Source organism: Henckelia pumila, chromosome 4 (assembly GCF_033568475.1).
Source record: "Henckelia pumila isolate YLH828 chromosome 4, ASM3356847v2, whole genome shotgun sequence".
Classification (NCBI taxonomy): domain Eukaryota; kingdom Viridiplantae; phylum Streptophyta; class Magnoliopsida; order Lamiales; family Gesneriaceae; genus Henckelia; species Henckelia pumila.
The window spans coordinates 195,310,541-195,325,565 of record NC_133123.1 but is presented as its reverse complement, the minus strand read 5'-3'; the positions used below and the strand labels follow the sequence as shown (position 1 = coordinate 195,325,565).

At 38.8% G+C, this 15,025-nt stretch overlaps 2 protein-coding genes across 2 annotated transcripts; one reads left to right on the top strand and one right to left on the bottom strand.

Moving 5' to 3' along the window:
• Window positions 1–9,171: 9,171 nt before the first annotated feature.
• LOC140863014 (protein SYM1-like) lies at window positions 9,172–11,022 on the top strand. The gene is made up of 4 exons (XM_073266094.1): window positions 9,172–9,574; window positions 9,672–9,897; window positions 10,527–10,651; window positions 10,757–11,022. Exons 1-4 carry the CDS (start codon window positions 9,185–9,187, stop codon window positions 10,838–10,840), a joined length of 825 nt encoding a protein of 274 aa, XP_073122195.1. The 5' UTR covers window positions 9,172–9,184; the 3' UTR covers window positions 10,841–11,022.
• A 169-nt stretch (window positions 11,023–11,191) lies between these two features.
• On the bottom strand, window positions 11,192–13,811 carry LOC140863013 (probable polyamine transporter At3g19553). Its single transcript, XM_073266093.1, has 2 exons — window positions 12,703–13,811; window positions 11,192–11,861 (listed from the first exon to the last, which is right to left on the bottom strand). Exons 1-2 carry the CDS (start codon window positions 13,677–13,679, stop codon window positions 11,321–11,323), a joined length of 1,518 nt encoding a protein of 505 aa, XP_073122194.1. The 5' UTR covers window positions 13,680–13,811; the 3' UTR covers window positions 11,192–11,320.
• Between the last annotated feature and the right edge of the window lie 1,214 nt (window positions 13,812–15,025).

The window sequence follows — 15,025 nt, the reverse complement described above, 5'->3', positions numbered from 1 at the left end:
TGTCAAGTTGTAAGGCTATCCTTGGAGCCATCAAGGCCAAGACGTTCGAAGTGCTAGTAGATCCTTGGTTAATCGACTTAACCAAGAAGGGGAGACGTAGACGATTTATCGTCGAACTTCCATAAACATCTCTTATCCCTTTTACTGCTTTATTTACATTACGCATTTATTTACCACACTTATTATTTGATTGCTTAAGTCTTCCGCTTGCGTACTTGCATAATCGCTTTAAATTGCTAAAGTTGCCAATAGAACCTAAATCAAGTGGTATCAGAGCCATTTGAAAATACTTTTCAAAACCTTTTTATGGCAAACCTAGCGAGTGATTATGCTCAAGGGCAATCTACTAATCGTCCTCCTCTTTTTAATGGCATAAACTACGGGTATTGGAAAAATCGTATGTCCCTATATATCCAATCCGTAGACTATGACCTATGAAAAGTGATGGTGAAAGGTCCCTATACACCTATGAAAATAGTTGATGGGGTTGAAATTCCTAAGGGAATGGATGACTTTTCAAAATAGGACATGAAATTAATTTCGTAAAATGCTAAAGCTATGAATATCTTGCATTGTTCCTTAGATATGAACGAGTACAACCGGATATCGATGTGCTCATCCGCTAAAGAGATATGGGACAAGCTAGAGATATGTCATGAAGGCACCAACCAAGTGAAAGAGACAAAAATCGACTTACTCCAACTCAAATACGAAACATTTGAGATGGAATCCAATGAAGATGTTGACACCATGTTCCGAAGGCTTACTCAAATCATCAATGAGTTTGCACAATTGGGAGAAAAATATCCTACCAAGCAAGTTTGGAGGAGAGCTCTTCGTGCCCTACCAAAAGAATGGGATCCAAAGAGAACCGCCATCATCGAATCCAACAAAGGGGACACTGCCGCCTATGATCTTGATCAACTACATGGGACCCTAAAAACCCATGAGTTAGAAGTGTCCACGAGAAAAGAATCAAAGAAAGAAGATGTCAAGCACAAAGGGATAGCTTTGACTACACAAGTCGAAGAAGATGACGATGATGACATGGCTCTCCTCGCAAGAAAATTCAAGAAATTCATGCGAGGAAACAAATTCAAGAAAGACAAGAAACCTGAGAAAGAAGTGACCTGCTACAACTGTCAACAACAAGGTCACTATGCCAATGAATGCCCACTCAAGAAGAAAGTGGACAAAGGAAAGAAGAAAGCCCTACTAGCTACCTGGAGTGATAGCGACGACGACGACGAGAAAGCAAACCTCTGCTTCATGGCTAAGAGTGATGACATCGTCTCTGACGACAATGACGAGGTACCTACTTACGATGAACTCTTACATGCTTATAAAGATATGTTTGATATGGCTAAGGTTCTTAGAAAAGAGAATAGAAATCTTAAAAGGAATTAGAAACTAAGGAGCATGATAATCTTAGACTTAAGGATGACCTAGATCACTTAGAAAAATCATTCGATAAATTCAATGTGAGTAGCAATAAATTGAACAACCTACTTAGCATGCAGAAATGTAGCTTTGATAAGGGAGAAATAGGCTATGGTAAGAAGTCTATAGACTTTGCTAGTCTAATAGCTAAGGCTAAGATGAGATCACCCCCTACTTGTTCTTATTGTTGCAAATCTGGTCATGTTAGACATAAATGCAGATCATTGAAATATCAATATGTTCAAAAGAGCTATATGAAATGGAGACCTAAGAGTACTTAACAACTCATTAGTCGGCATTATGAGATCACAATCTAAGGGAGTTCAATATAGACCGGCTTAAAAATGCCTTGACTTGCGGCTGGTCTCCCTGTTGAACGTTGCTCTGTCCAAGGAAATAGGTTTTTAAAGTGGCCATATGCCCTACCTACTACTGGGAGCACTCTTAGAAAGTGGCGATGATGTTGCTATGAGAGACTGAACTCTTAGAAGTCTATTTTGTATCTCTCTTTTCTAACATTGTGGACCCAAAAGAACTAAAGGGTACCAAAACAATTCTTTTCAGGGAACTAGGAAAACTGTTCTCCCTAGCATATGGTATCTAGATAGTGGATGTTCTAGACATATGACGGGGAACAAAGAGCTACTTCAATCAGTCAAACCAAAGGAGAAGGGAACCATAACCTTTGGAGACAACAGCAAAGGAATCATTGAAGGAATCGGCTCAATAGGTATATCTGAATCTTGCTTGATTGATGATGTACTCCTAGTGAAAGGACTTAAGCATAATCTACTAAGCATAAGTCAATTGTGCGATAGAGGTTATGAAGTCAAATTCACTCCCCAACACTGCACTGTATCATTTATTAGTGACAAATCCATAAATTTCAAAAGATATAGAAGTGAAAATGTTTACAAGGTTTCTTTAAACAATTTATCTTTATCAAATATTAAAAGCCTTGTATCCTTGAATGTTGATGACAACATTATTTGGCATAGACGACTAGGTCATGTTGGTCCTAGTACCATAGAAAAACTTTTTAAACTTGATTTAGTTGTTGGTATGCCAAAACTCAATTTAAAATTAGATTCTATTTGTGATGCATGTCAACTTGGCAAACATACAAGGAAATCTTTTAAAAGCAAAAATTTTATATCAACTTCTATGCCCCTTGAACTTCTTCACCTAGATCTATGTGGTCCCTCGAGGAACGCTAGCCTAGGAGGGAAGCTTTATGCATTTGTCATTGTGGATGATTTCTCACGATTCACGTGGACATTGTTTTTAGCCCACAAAAATAATGCCTTTGATTATTTTAAAACTTTTGTGAAACGTGTTGAGAATGAGAAAAATCTTTCAATAAAGCAAATCCGTAGTAACCACGGAACTGAATTTCAAAATGAGAGTTTTTCAAACTTTTGTGAAGAGAAAGACATCGGTCATAATTTTTCTTGTCCTAGGACTCCTCAACAAAACGGGGTCGTTGAGAGAAAAAATAGGACACTTGTGGAGATTGCAAGGACCATGATATGTGAGCATTCTCTACCAAAATATTTTTGGGCTGAAGCAATGAACACTGTCTGTTACATTATCAATCGCGTATCAATAAGGCCAATTCTCAAGAAAACTCCATATGAATTATGGAGAGGAAGAAAGCCTAACATTTCTTACTTTCGAGCTTTCGGTTCCAAATGCTACATACATAACAATGGTAAGGACAACCTTGGCAAATTTGATGCCAAATCCGACAAAGGTATCTTTCTCGGATACTCTACCTCAAGTAAGGCCTTTAGAGTTTTTAATAAACGCACTTTACTTGTTGAAGAATCTATGCATGTTATTTTTTATGAATCTATGTCTACTATTGTTTGCACTAACATTGATGATGTAGAATTACTCGAAGAAGAGTTGGCTTCCTCAAGCCTAAATGATATAGATGTTTCCGTTGAGGAAACACCACTTCCGAAAGAGTGGACGCTTCACAAAGATCACCCAATGGATCTTATCATCGGAAGTCCTTCGAAGGGAGTAGCCACTCGTTCTTCTCTTAATAATATTTGTAATCATCTTGCCTTTGTTTCGCATGTTGAACCTAAATGCATAGATGATGCTTTGTTAGATGATGCATGGATAATTGCGATGCAAGAAGAGTTGAATGAGTTTAAACGCAATGATGTTTGGATTCTTGTTCCTAGGCCGCATGATAGATCTATCATTGGTACTAAATGGGTGTTTAGGAATAAACTTGATGAGCATGGTACTATCACTAGAAATAAAGCTAGGCTTGTTGCTAAAGGATATAGTCAAGAAGAAGGCATAGATTATGATGAAACTTATGCGCCTGTTGCTAGACTAGAATCCATTCGCATGCTACTTGCTTTTGCTTGCTCTAAAAATTTTAAGTTATTTCAAATGGATGTCAAAAGTGTCTTTCTTAATGGTGAATTAAAAGAAAGGTTTATATTGAGCAACCTGATGGCTTTGTTGATCTTTCTTTTCCTGATCATGTGTTTAGACTAAACAAAGCATTGTATGGTTTGAAACAAGCTCCTCGAGCTTGGTATGATAAACTGTCTACTTTCTTGCTTTCAAATGATTTTTTAAGAGGAAAGATCGACATTACCTTATTTACCAAGAATGTCAAAAATGATCTTTTGATTGTGCAAATTTATGTTGATGATATAATTTTTGGTTCTACTGACGAAACTCTTTGTCAAGATTTATCCAAGCTTATGCAGGAACACTTTGAGATGAGCATGATGGGGGAACTTAACTATTTCCTCGGATTGCAAATCAAACAGTGTAAAGATGGGTTCTTTGTGAACCAAAGCAAATACATTAAGGAGATTCTAAAAAAATTTGGGATGGAGAACACAAAATCATCATCTACACCGATAAGCACAGCAATCAGACTCGACAAGGATGAAAATGGTAAAACTGTAGATCAATCTTCCTTTCGTAGTATGATTGGCTCCTTACTATATGCTACTGCTAGTAGACCGGACATTATGTTTAGTGTTTGCTTGTGTGCACGATTTCAATCATGTCCAAAGGAATCACATTTGTTCGCCTTAAAACGCATTTTCAAATATCTTTCAAATACTCCAAATCTTGGTTTGTGGTATTCGAAAAATTCTTTCTTTGATTTAAAAGCTTATTGCGATGCCGACTTTGGTGGATATAAGGTGGACCGAAAAAGCACTAGTGGAACCTGTTTCTTTTTAGGAAACTGTTTGGTTTCTTGGTTTTCCAAAAAGCAAAACTGTGTTGCGTTATCAACGACCGAAGCCGAATATATGGCTGCCGGTAGTTGTTGTGCGCAAATTCTTTGGATGAAGCATCAATTGCTCGACTATGGCGTCTCTTTTTCAAAAATTCATATTTTCTGTGACAACACTAGCGCCATTTGTCTTACAAAGAATCCAATTCAACATTCGCGCACCAAACATATTGACATTCGTCATCATTTTATTCGTGACCACATCGAACGAAATGAAGTTGAACTTCAATATGTTGACACAACTAATCAAATTGCTGATATTTTTACAAAACCACTAGATGAAAATACTTTTATTCGTTTGCGTGGTGAAATTGGCATGATTGAGTTGTAATCACTTGTAGGCATAAATTAAATTTAATGTCATATTAAGGGGGAGCTTAATATTAAATTCGAGCAAATTAATTTTGGATAATACAAATCAATTGTATTTATTCAAAATTAAGAAGCTCACATTTTTATGTGAATTATTTGCTTAAATGTTAAATAAAATAAATTTTAAAGAGTCGAAATCATGCATTCTTCCTAAGGCAGATCGGAACCACCGATCCGGTTCGGAACTTCCGATCTGTATCCCGCCACTTTTCATCTTGCGCGGTAATTTTTCCCTCCAAGATGCGGATCGGAACCACCGATCACGATCGGAACGTCCGATCCCCATCTGATCCGACTTTTCAAATTACTTTTCACCGCCTTATCTTTAATTACCGCCTCAGGATCGGAACGTTCGAAGCCTGTTCGGAGCTTTCGATCGACACGTGGCCTTACCTCAGTGGACCGCACGATCGGAACGACCGATCCAGATCGGAGCTTCCGATCGTTCCAACCCCTATAAATATCAGATCGCTCAGTCCGATTTCTTGCACCTAAATTTCTTCTCTTATCTCTATTTCATCCGATTCCAACCTATAAAAATGCCTGTCAAACGCCGTCGCGATCAGGCGAGTTCTAGTCGCCCTATTATTATCCGTGATCCTACCCAACCAGCTGTTTCTAGGCCTATTTCTGATGATTATTTGCATCGTCAGATTCATCCGGGTCGTATCTTAGATACTACCTACTTGGCCCAATCCCATCTCCTACTGTTGAACTTAATCAATGCTCAACATTGGGAATCCTTTTTTCAACCATCTGTCCCCGACCGAATCTTTCCTCCACTGATTCACGAGTTCTATGCAAACCTTGAACTCGAATTAGGGCATGGTGATATCACCATTGCCACCATCGTTCAAGGTAGGCATATCATTTTTTCTTCTGCTGATCTGTCCTCCTGGTTTGATCTTCCCAGGAATGGACCCGGTGAATACTTTTCCCAAACTTGGCCACAAAATGATCCAAACTTTGATCGTGATCTCTTTCTTTCTACTATTCTCGGTCGTCAAGCCACTGCTGCTGACGATCGAATCCATCTCAAGAGTCTTTGTCCTGATTTCCAAATCATTCAAAAACTCATCACCACATCCATAGTTCCCCGCAGTGGAGACCTCTCCACTTGCAAATATCTGGATTTGTATATTCTTTTTCATATCATCTCCTCTCGACCTTTTAACCTTCCGCGCCTTGTTATGCAGACTATGCATCACACGACAACGACGGCTAAAAAGGTTTCCTTTCCTTTTGTCCGGTTTATTAACCGGATTTTGAGTCGTTTTGATATTGATTTTGAGGGGATCCCTTCTCTTGAAATCCAGTCGAGTCATATCATCAACCATCAGTCTATTATCAGGATGGATTTATCTTGGAATCCTGTGTATTCTCGATGGGTTGATGATCCTAGTCGAGCTTTTTCTAGATTTTCTCCTATTTCTGATTTTCATCGAGACTTTTCCTCTCTTCCTCACTCTATCCAAACCAAAGGCTTTCCGACTGGTCCGCCCAACACTGATATTCCATCCTCTTCCAGTTTTGAGGCCTTTGCGTCTACCATTGGTGATCTTCCTTTTCAGGCTCCTGAGGTTCCTCCTACACCAATAAACCAATTTCCTAGCGACCGAATCTTCGAGACTCTTCATCGCATTGAGACGAGTATGCACACTCATTTTACCGAGTTGACTGCTAGAGTTGCCTCTCTGGAGACTCGATTTGATGACTTCGCCGCTCGCTACCCTCCTCCGAAGCATGATGATGACTCTTAGATTTTTATTTTATTTTTATTTGTATTTTTTTTCTTTCTTGCGTTGTATTAAAAATTTATTATTGTAAATGAAATTGTTGCGTATTTTTCTATGTTTCATTACTTTTTGCTTATCACAAAGGGGGAGAATTAATGGTTAAAATATTAATTGGGATAAAATTGTTTATCTGATAAAATTTGTTTATCCGTTAAACTCTGTTGTTTATAAAAATTGTTTATGATTATCGTATATTTTATCTCCTGTTTTTAACCAAGTTTTGTGATCATCAAAAAGGGGGAGATTGTTACGCCTTAAACGCATATAAATCTCGAATTATGAGATTAATGTTTTTAATGCATTAACAAGTCTTATTTCTCTATGTTTTGATGATTAACAATACTAGGTTAAAATGTTACTAATATTTACATTGAGCTTATTACAGAGTTAAAATTTTCAAGATGAATTAAGACTAAATTCATACTCAAGATCAGAAACAAAATTCGAAGAAGTTTACTGCTACGGGATCGGAAGCTCCGATTGGAGATCGGAACCTCCGATCATGATTAGAAGCATCTTCGGAAGCTAAGGGTAGATCGGAAGCTCCGATCATGGTTCGGAAGCTCCGATCTATTTCAGGGATTTTTATATTGTTCGGAATGAAGAACGGAAGCTACGAAGAACAGGTTCGGAAGCTCCGATCTATGATCGGAAGGTCCGATCATTTTCTAAGGAATATTATATTGTTCGGAAGCAGATCGAAGGCAACAAAGTGAAGCAGATCGGAAGCACCGAACATGATCGGACGTTCCGATCCTGAACGGCCACCTGATAATCTTGTCCGGAAGACTTTTGCCCGACATCACATTTATTGCGCCGATCGGAAGCTTCGAAGTGGATCGGACGTTCTGATCTAGTACACCCGCGTGTCTCAGAATTCAAATTTCGGAAGCTCCGATGCAGGGATCGGAAGTTCCGATCGATGCCAAAATTTCAGCTATAAAAGGAGGCATTCCGAGGCCATTCAATCCATCCCAACATCTTCAAGTCTCTCAATCCTCTCAAGCATTATTCAAGCCATTTGTTGAGCAATTTGTAGCCCCTTTTGAGTGTTCAAAATATATTCACATATCGAGTTGTATTCGGGGTTGTAATATCGAGGGTTGTTAGTTTGTGAGTTGGTTGCTCGGTTTTGTAAACACTTGTGTGTGAAGCCAAGTGTATTTTACGAGTGTTGAGGCTATCCTTGGAGCCCTTAAGGCCAAGAGTGTTGAGTTGTATCGGCACGGTGATCGTGTCAAGTTGTAAGGCTATCCTTGGAGCCATCAAGGCCAAGACGTTCGAAGTGCTAGTGGATCCTTGGTTAATCGACTTAACCAAGAAGGGGAGACGTAGACGATTTATCGTCGAACTTCCATAAACATCTCTTATCCCTTTTACTGCTTTATTTACATTACGCATTTATTTACCGCACTTATTTATTTGATTGCTTAAGTCTTCCGCTTGCGTACTTGCATAATCGCTTTAAATTGCTAAAGTTGCCAATAGAACCTAAATCCCCCCATTAGGTTCTAACAATTTTAATAACCAGAATTACTTTTATAGAAGTATAATTAGCATTTCACCGGTTTTTTTTTTTTTTGAAAAGAATCTATGTTTAAAAAATATACAAATTTATTTTTTTTAAAAGTCAATAACCAATGATAACTTTTTTTAATGATGACATAGACTCCATAAAAATCACCCCGAAACACAATATTATTATTTTTTATTTTTTTATTTTTTACGAACAAAACATATATATAATAACATACTAGTAACTAATATACACGATCTGCGTGCACGTAAATAATTTAATATCTAGTTAAAATTATAATAAATATGAAATTTTAATAATTTACAAATAATATGTTGATATTAAACAAAATTGTAATGAAATTCCTTAACTGAAATGAATCTTTAATTTTAGCAACATATAGATAATGGGTGATTTTTAATGATGAGAGTGAGAAATATAACCGTAAATTTTTATCATTTTATCCAATAATCTATATGAAGTATAATGTATGTTTGAAAATTAAAATTGTAAATTTGTATTGATATCATCGAACGAACTAAAATAATTTTTAAATAAGTTTCAATTTTTATATAATAATATAGATACACAACGTCAATAAAAAGACAAGTTTTTGGGTTTATTTAAATTAGAATTAGAATACTTAAACAAGCTATTTCGAGAAGCGATTGATTACACGACATACACCTGTCCATTCTACGCCAAATTTCCTATATAAGCTCTTCTTCTCCCCAAACCTCTGCACAAAACACGCCGCCACCCCCCATTTCGCCGGAATTCATGGCCGCCGCATTAACAAGAAACAGTCTCCAAAGAAGCCTCCTCCGCCGCCATTCCCCGCACTATCTATGGGGGAGGACTATCAAACACTCCACACCAGTCCCGGCTTCCGCCCCCAAGAATGCTGGCCACGGCCACCAACTCCAGCAATCCAAATGGTGTAATCGTTATCCCCATACTTTCTCCCGGAGAGCAAAAGATTTGGAGGATTCCGCTACCAGCTTTGAATCTTCTTCACTCTGCTCCAGGGCATCTTCTTCTCCTTCTCCTTCTTCTCCTTCCAAGTTCGGGTTCGTGGGATGGTACTTGGGCATGGTGCAGGCCCGGCCCATTGTCACTAAAAGCCTCACGTCTTCCTTTATCTACACGGCGGCGGATTTATCATCCCAGGTACGCTGAAAGAATGGGAAAATTTTTGACACCCATTTTTCTGTTTTTCTTCTATTTGTTTATGTAGAACTTGATTCGATCAAATTTTTTGATGCAGACGTTGGTCGGAGAGTCGTCGGAGTATGATTTTGTGAGAACTTTGAGGATGGCTGGATATGGGATGATTGTATTGGGGCCTTCGTTGCATTATTGGTTCAATTTCGCGTCCAGAGTTTTCCCAAGGCGCGATTTTTTTTCGACGATTAAGAAAATTGTTTTGGGACAGTTAGCATACGGGCCTGTAATGACTGCTGCATTCTTCTCTGTAAATGCTGGCTTACAAGGTACCCCATTTTTAGTAAATTCTTGTCTTTTTTACTACAGCATGGTGTTATAGATTGAAGGCTGTTGTTTTTTAATCTGTGGCATGCCTTAGTTTGTGTATGGTGTTTTAATCTCAACATGCCTCGTTGGACCTCGGGGCGGATCGAATGGCGGTGAGCAGGGCAGTTGGTAGACTAAATACACCATGACACAAAGATTGATTTTTCTGGTTTCACATTCTGGCTTTGAATTTAGTTTTGTGATTGGAAATACTACTTGATTTCTATATTGTTGTGGTTTTATTAGTTCGACCAGGCGGGTCGCAGAGATGGCGAATTTTAGGGGCCTCCATAGTGTGGCCACACAGTTGAATGAAAAAGTCTTGAAATTTTATTTATAATTTTTCTAAATATACAAATCACTTACTATAAATCATTTAACAATTGAGCCTGGTTGCGGAAAGAACAAGGCAGGCATGGATCTAGGAAAAAGAAACAGGGTGACTTTTAGGTGATTTATTGAGAAAGATGCTAACTTCCTCCGTGGTTTAGAACCAGGCTTGTGATAATCCAAATGTTCTTGTCATGTTCCAGCTCTACATTAGCATATATTCAGTTTCTACGGAGTATAAGTTGTCTTTTAATCTCAGGTGAAAGTGGCTCCGAGATAGTTGCTAGAGTAAAGCGTGATGTGGTTCCGACAATGGTTAAGGGCTTGATGTACTGGCCCATATGCGATTTCATCACCTTCAAATTCATCCCTGTTCATTTACAAGTAAGAACACTATACTGAGTCCATCTTTGCAACAGGTCTTGTTCATTGACGATGTTTCATAACTCTTTTAATTGATTGTGGTTATCATGTTTTTCAATTTGGCAGCCAGTTGTGAGCAACTCATTTTCGTACGTATGGACAATTTATTTGACTTATGTGGCAAGCTTTGCAAAAGTTGATACCAGTTGAGGCTCCCTGGCCATCAAGTGTATCTCCCTTGCTCATGGTTTTCGGAAGCAAGCTGCTACGAATCTTCGAAGAAAAATATCTATTTCTCGTAGCACAAGCAGAATCGAGAGGGCTCGATGTTCTCTGCCGCTGAAACCTTGCAGTTAATTCAGTTATTTCAAAGTAGTGGAGATTATGCCGTTGCTCTTTCTAGTCTTCAATGGCAGTGGCCATTGTCTTTTCTATGTAATTAGTTGCTTTCACTGTACTTTTTGTTCATTTTCTTTGTATCAATGAACCTTGTATAGAACTCTCTTTTCAGACAAATATGCTTGCAAAATAAGTTTAAGCTAGGACTAAAATGTTGTTAAACCATATTAGCAAGGAAAAAAAAGTAAACATCGAAGTTTGCTTTCTGTAACTTCGTACAATACAGAATCGACAAAAACCAATGTACATTTACTATATGGTGGCGCATCATATGGTTCTATCATTTCCCTTCTACTCCAGTTTCGTAGCTTCCTCAGGTAAAATATCAAGTTCGTGATCTATCTTTGAAGGCGTTGAATCGGATAGTAGTCTCATAGAGGCTTCATCAGTGTTTACGCCATGCTCTTCCGCCACGATTGGACTACGTTCTTGATCGTTACCAGAAGATTTCGGTGTATAATCCACGTTAAAATTGAACCATTGTTGTTCCTTTGCATAACTTATGGCGGGATACAAGACGAATCCAAGTACGACTATGCAACTGCTCACTAAATATGTCTTCAGGGTAGCCAAACACATTACCAGAACAAGCAGCAACACTGGAGGGAAACAGAGCATCGTCGCGCCAAATGTATTGAAGGGAACTTTATAAGGTCTGTGTAGATCAGGTCTTTTGATTCTTAGTTTGATGAAAGCTGCAAACTCGAATAGCATTCCAATGGCATATAGAAAGTTGAGGAATTCCAAGATTTCTTGGAAACTCATCCATGACAAGAAGATCACACCAGTTGCAGAACACAAAATGCTGAACGTTGGTGTTCCGTATTTTGATCTGCAAAATTGGAATTTGTCACAGTGCAGCTAAAAAATAGAGATCTTAATCGTCGATTAGTAAGGCAGTCCACGAGATTACAAGGTGAACTGCGAAGACCGAAAGAGGACCAAAAAACTGTCCAGAAGGATTTCCTAATCGAAAGAAATGACAAGTTTTGCAATAGTTCTTGCCTAGTAAGAAATGACTAATTAAAAAAAAAATCCAGGTGAAGAAAAAAACTTGATCCAAGCCCTCAAGGAGTGATCAGCAGCAAATCCTCGAGACCTTTTCATAGCTGATTTTGTTTATGGATAGGAAAGGGAAGACAACCAAACAACCTTTTACTATAAACATTGTCCTAATCATCCGAATCTAGATAACGATATCCAAGTCAATTGAATGGATCTGGGATGAGCAAGAGGAAAGGGTAGACAACCAAACAATCTTCTTTTACAAACATTGTCCCAAGTATCCGAATCCATATCTAACAAAATCCAAGTGGGATTCTAAAAAAATCCAAGTCGAATGAATGAATCTAGGATGAGCAAGAAACGAAGGGCACATGCACCTCACCTGAACTAAATTCAAAAGATTAATATAAGGAGCATCTCAAGCTAATGTGTATCCACGGTGGTACACACACACAAAAACTCAAACTTCTTTTTAAAGTCTATCACGACATGAGTTAGTTCGAGGGAAATGAGATAGCCTAACAGTGGTCTCTCTTTGAGAAGCCAGCATCAGACTTGATTAGGCGGAACGGACACTCAAATGCCAAAAAAACAACCAAAAAATAGAAATGAAAGGGCCTTGGAATCAAGTGATTTCATAGTTATCCAATCCAAGAAAAACGACTAACCTTGAAGCAAATATAGAAGGGAGCATCCCAATCTCGCTCATCCCCAAAAGTTGATAGGCATCACTGCTCATTTCCGCTTCAAACAACCCCATGTTTGACAATGCTGAAGCCGCTTGGATCCACCACTTCAGCCAAGATCCACCAATCAGCATTCCAATTTGAGCAAAATAACCATCAGTCCACTCATTCGAATCAGTTTCCACCGCACCGGTACCCGTGAGAAGAGGAACTAAATAAGAACACATCACCAATACCACCGCACCCATTAGAGCTCTGGGAAAAGTCCTACTCGGATTCTCAATCTCCCCAGCCAATGTACTCGCATTATCCCAATAATTCAGATTCCAAAACAAGCTATTAAAATACCCCCTCCATTCTACCTTCCTAGAATCGACACGGATCCATCGACCAGGCCTAATCCGAGGAATCGAGAGAATGGCCATAACAACAAAAGGAAAAAGCGAAAAACCGGCTAGCAAAACAGCAGAGAATCCCACAATATGCAAACCTCTATAGTTTAAATATGTCAAAGAAACAGTGATTAACAACAAAGCTGGGATCCTAGCTTCAATGCTATCAAAAATGGGAAATGAATGCTTCAAGTAATCAAGAAACAATACCGGGTAAAGGGCATTATCCATAACCCCACTAAACCATTTCCAGAACCCTTCTTGAAAACCCCAAAAAGGGCCAAAAGCAGATGAAATCCAGATCACATAGCCGCCATTTTCGGGGAAAGTCGTGGCCAATTCAGCTGTGACAAGAGCTTCAGGCACGCTCCAGAACAGAGGGAAAATCAAGAAGCCTAGCAAAGACAAAAGAGGGCCACCTCCTGCCTTGACTGAATCTTCCACACCAAAGGGACCTCCAGAAACCTCGTAGAAAATCAAAGCAATCAGTGGTAAAATCGTGAGCTTTGGATTACCCTTTGCAGTTGCTGTGTTCTTGACATCATTCACCAATCCCTCCTCATCCATTGACACCTTGTGAGGAAAGCAGATCGAGATAATTAGTTTGGATCACAGAATTCAGCGTTTAATTCATGAAAAAATCATGAAATCCCAGCCGGGATTTCGCGTGAATCAGGTGCTGTACACGTTGAAAATTATACAGTTAACTACTTTTTAGTTAATTACCTTCTACTATCTCACCGTGTGCACGGTATGTAATTGTATGTCATTATAATTATAATTCGTAAATTTTTATTAAATATTTAAAGTGACAAAAAATTCTATAAAATGGTCTCAAGGATCATTTTTTAGATGAGCCTCTTATATGGATTATTGTCACAGGGGCTATGCAATGCAGCCGAATATCGCAAGCTTTTTCCAACCCTTGTGCGGGTAGGCTTGCACACACTCAAGCCTATCACCATCTTTCACGTTTTGCACTTGTGTTTGATTATATTTTCTGTATATAACTCACACAAAGCCAAGCATGCAAGAACAATGTCAAAGACACAAGAGATTACAGGCAAAACTGCCCAACCTTGCACTAACACAATAGTTCACAATACAAGGATACAAAATGCCAATGGTTTGCACACAAAAAGGCTTACAACTCGTGTGTCTCTCAGCCTTGTGCAACTCATGGACATATAACTCGAAATACATGCAGAAATTATAAGTAACTGCCTTGGATAGGTGTCGCAACAGTAGGAGGACAAGTGCAACTGCCATATGCATGCATCTATGTCTGAATGCCACTTGTTTGGCTGTCTTCCAGGTGTCCAACTGCCCTCAAGATCATCCAAACATCCCCTTTGATTGTCCAACATCAGTCCAACTCGAATTAAGCTTAGTCCACCTAACTAAACTCAATATAGCCAGCTCTTTTCTGCATCAAACACATTCCCACAATGTGCCAATCAAATATGCCTATGTTATGCACCAATATAACTAAGTGCTAGGCATCAACACTTAGCATCATGACACTCCACATTCGTGCCATGAAATCGAGCCAACTTCAAGGGTCTAACAAACCACCCCCACTAGAAAAACTTGACGTCCTCGTCGAAACCTCCAGCTTGGCCTTATCATTTTCATACTTAGCAATTTCATCTTCAAACTGCCAAAGATTCACATTTTGGATCCAAACAGCATCCTCCTTCGAATCGCCCACCCACTGGACTAAGTAATCAACTCTGCGATTCTTCTTGCTTTTGACCCAGTACTCCGTGATCTAAAATTCTTTCAACTTTTCTGTCAAACTCATATCAAACAACCGGTGGTGCACGACTCGTCTGCACTCTCGTTTGATCACCTTCCTAAAACATCTTCAGAAAACTCACATGAAAAGTTGGATGAATCTTAAATCTATCAGG

Bases quoted from the DNA above. Each gene is read 5' to 3' on its own strand.
- LOC140863014 (XM_073266094.1), top strand. From the start codon at position 9,185: ATGGCCGCCGCATTAACAAGAAACAGTCTCCAAAGAAGCCTCCTCCGC. The intron at 9,575-9,671 runs GTACGCTGAAAG...TTTTTGATGCAG, and splicing joins CGGCGGATTTATCATCCCAG to ACGTTGGTCGGAGAGTCGTC. The intron at 10,652-10,756 runs GTAAGAACACTA...TCAATTTGGCAG, and splicing joins TCATCCCTGTTCATTTACAA to CCAGTTGTGAGCAACTCATT.
- LOC140863013 (XM_073266093.1), bottom strand. From the start codon at position 13,679: ATGGATGAGGAGGGATTGGTGAATGATGTCAAGAACACAGCAACTGCA. The intron at 11,862-12,702 runs GTTAGTCGTTTT...CCAATTTTGCAG, and splicing joins CCTTCTATATTTGCTTCAAG to ATCAAAATACGGAACACCAA.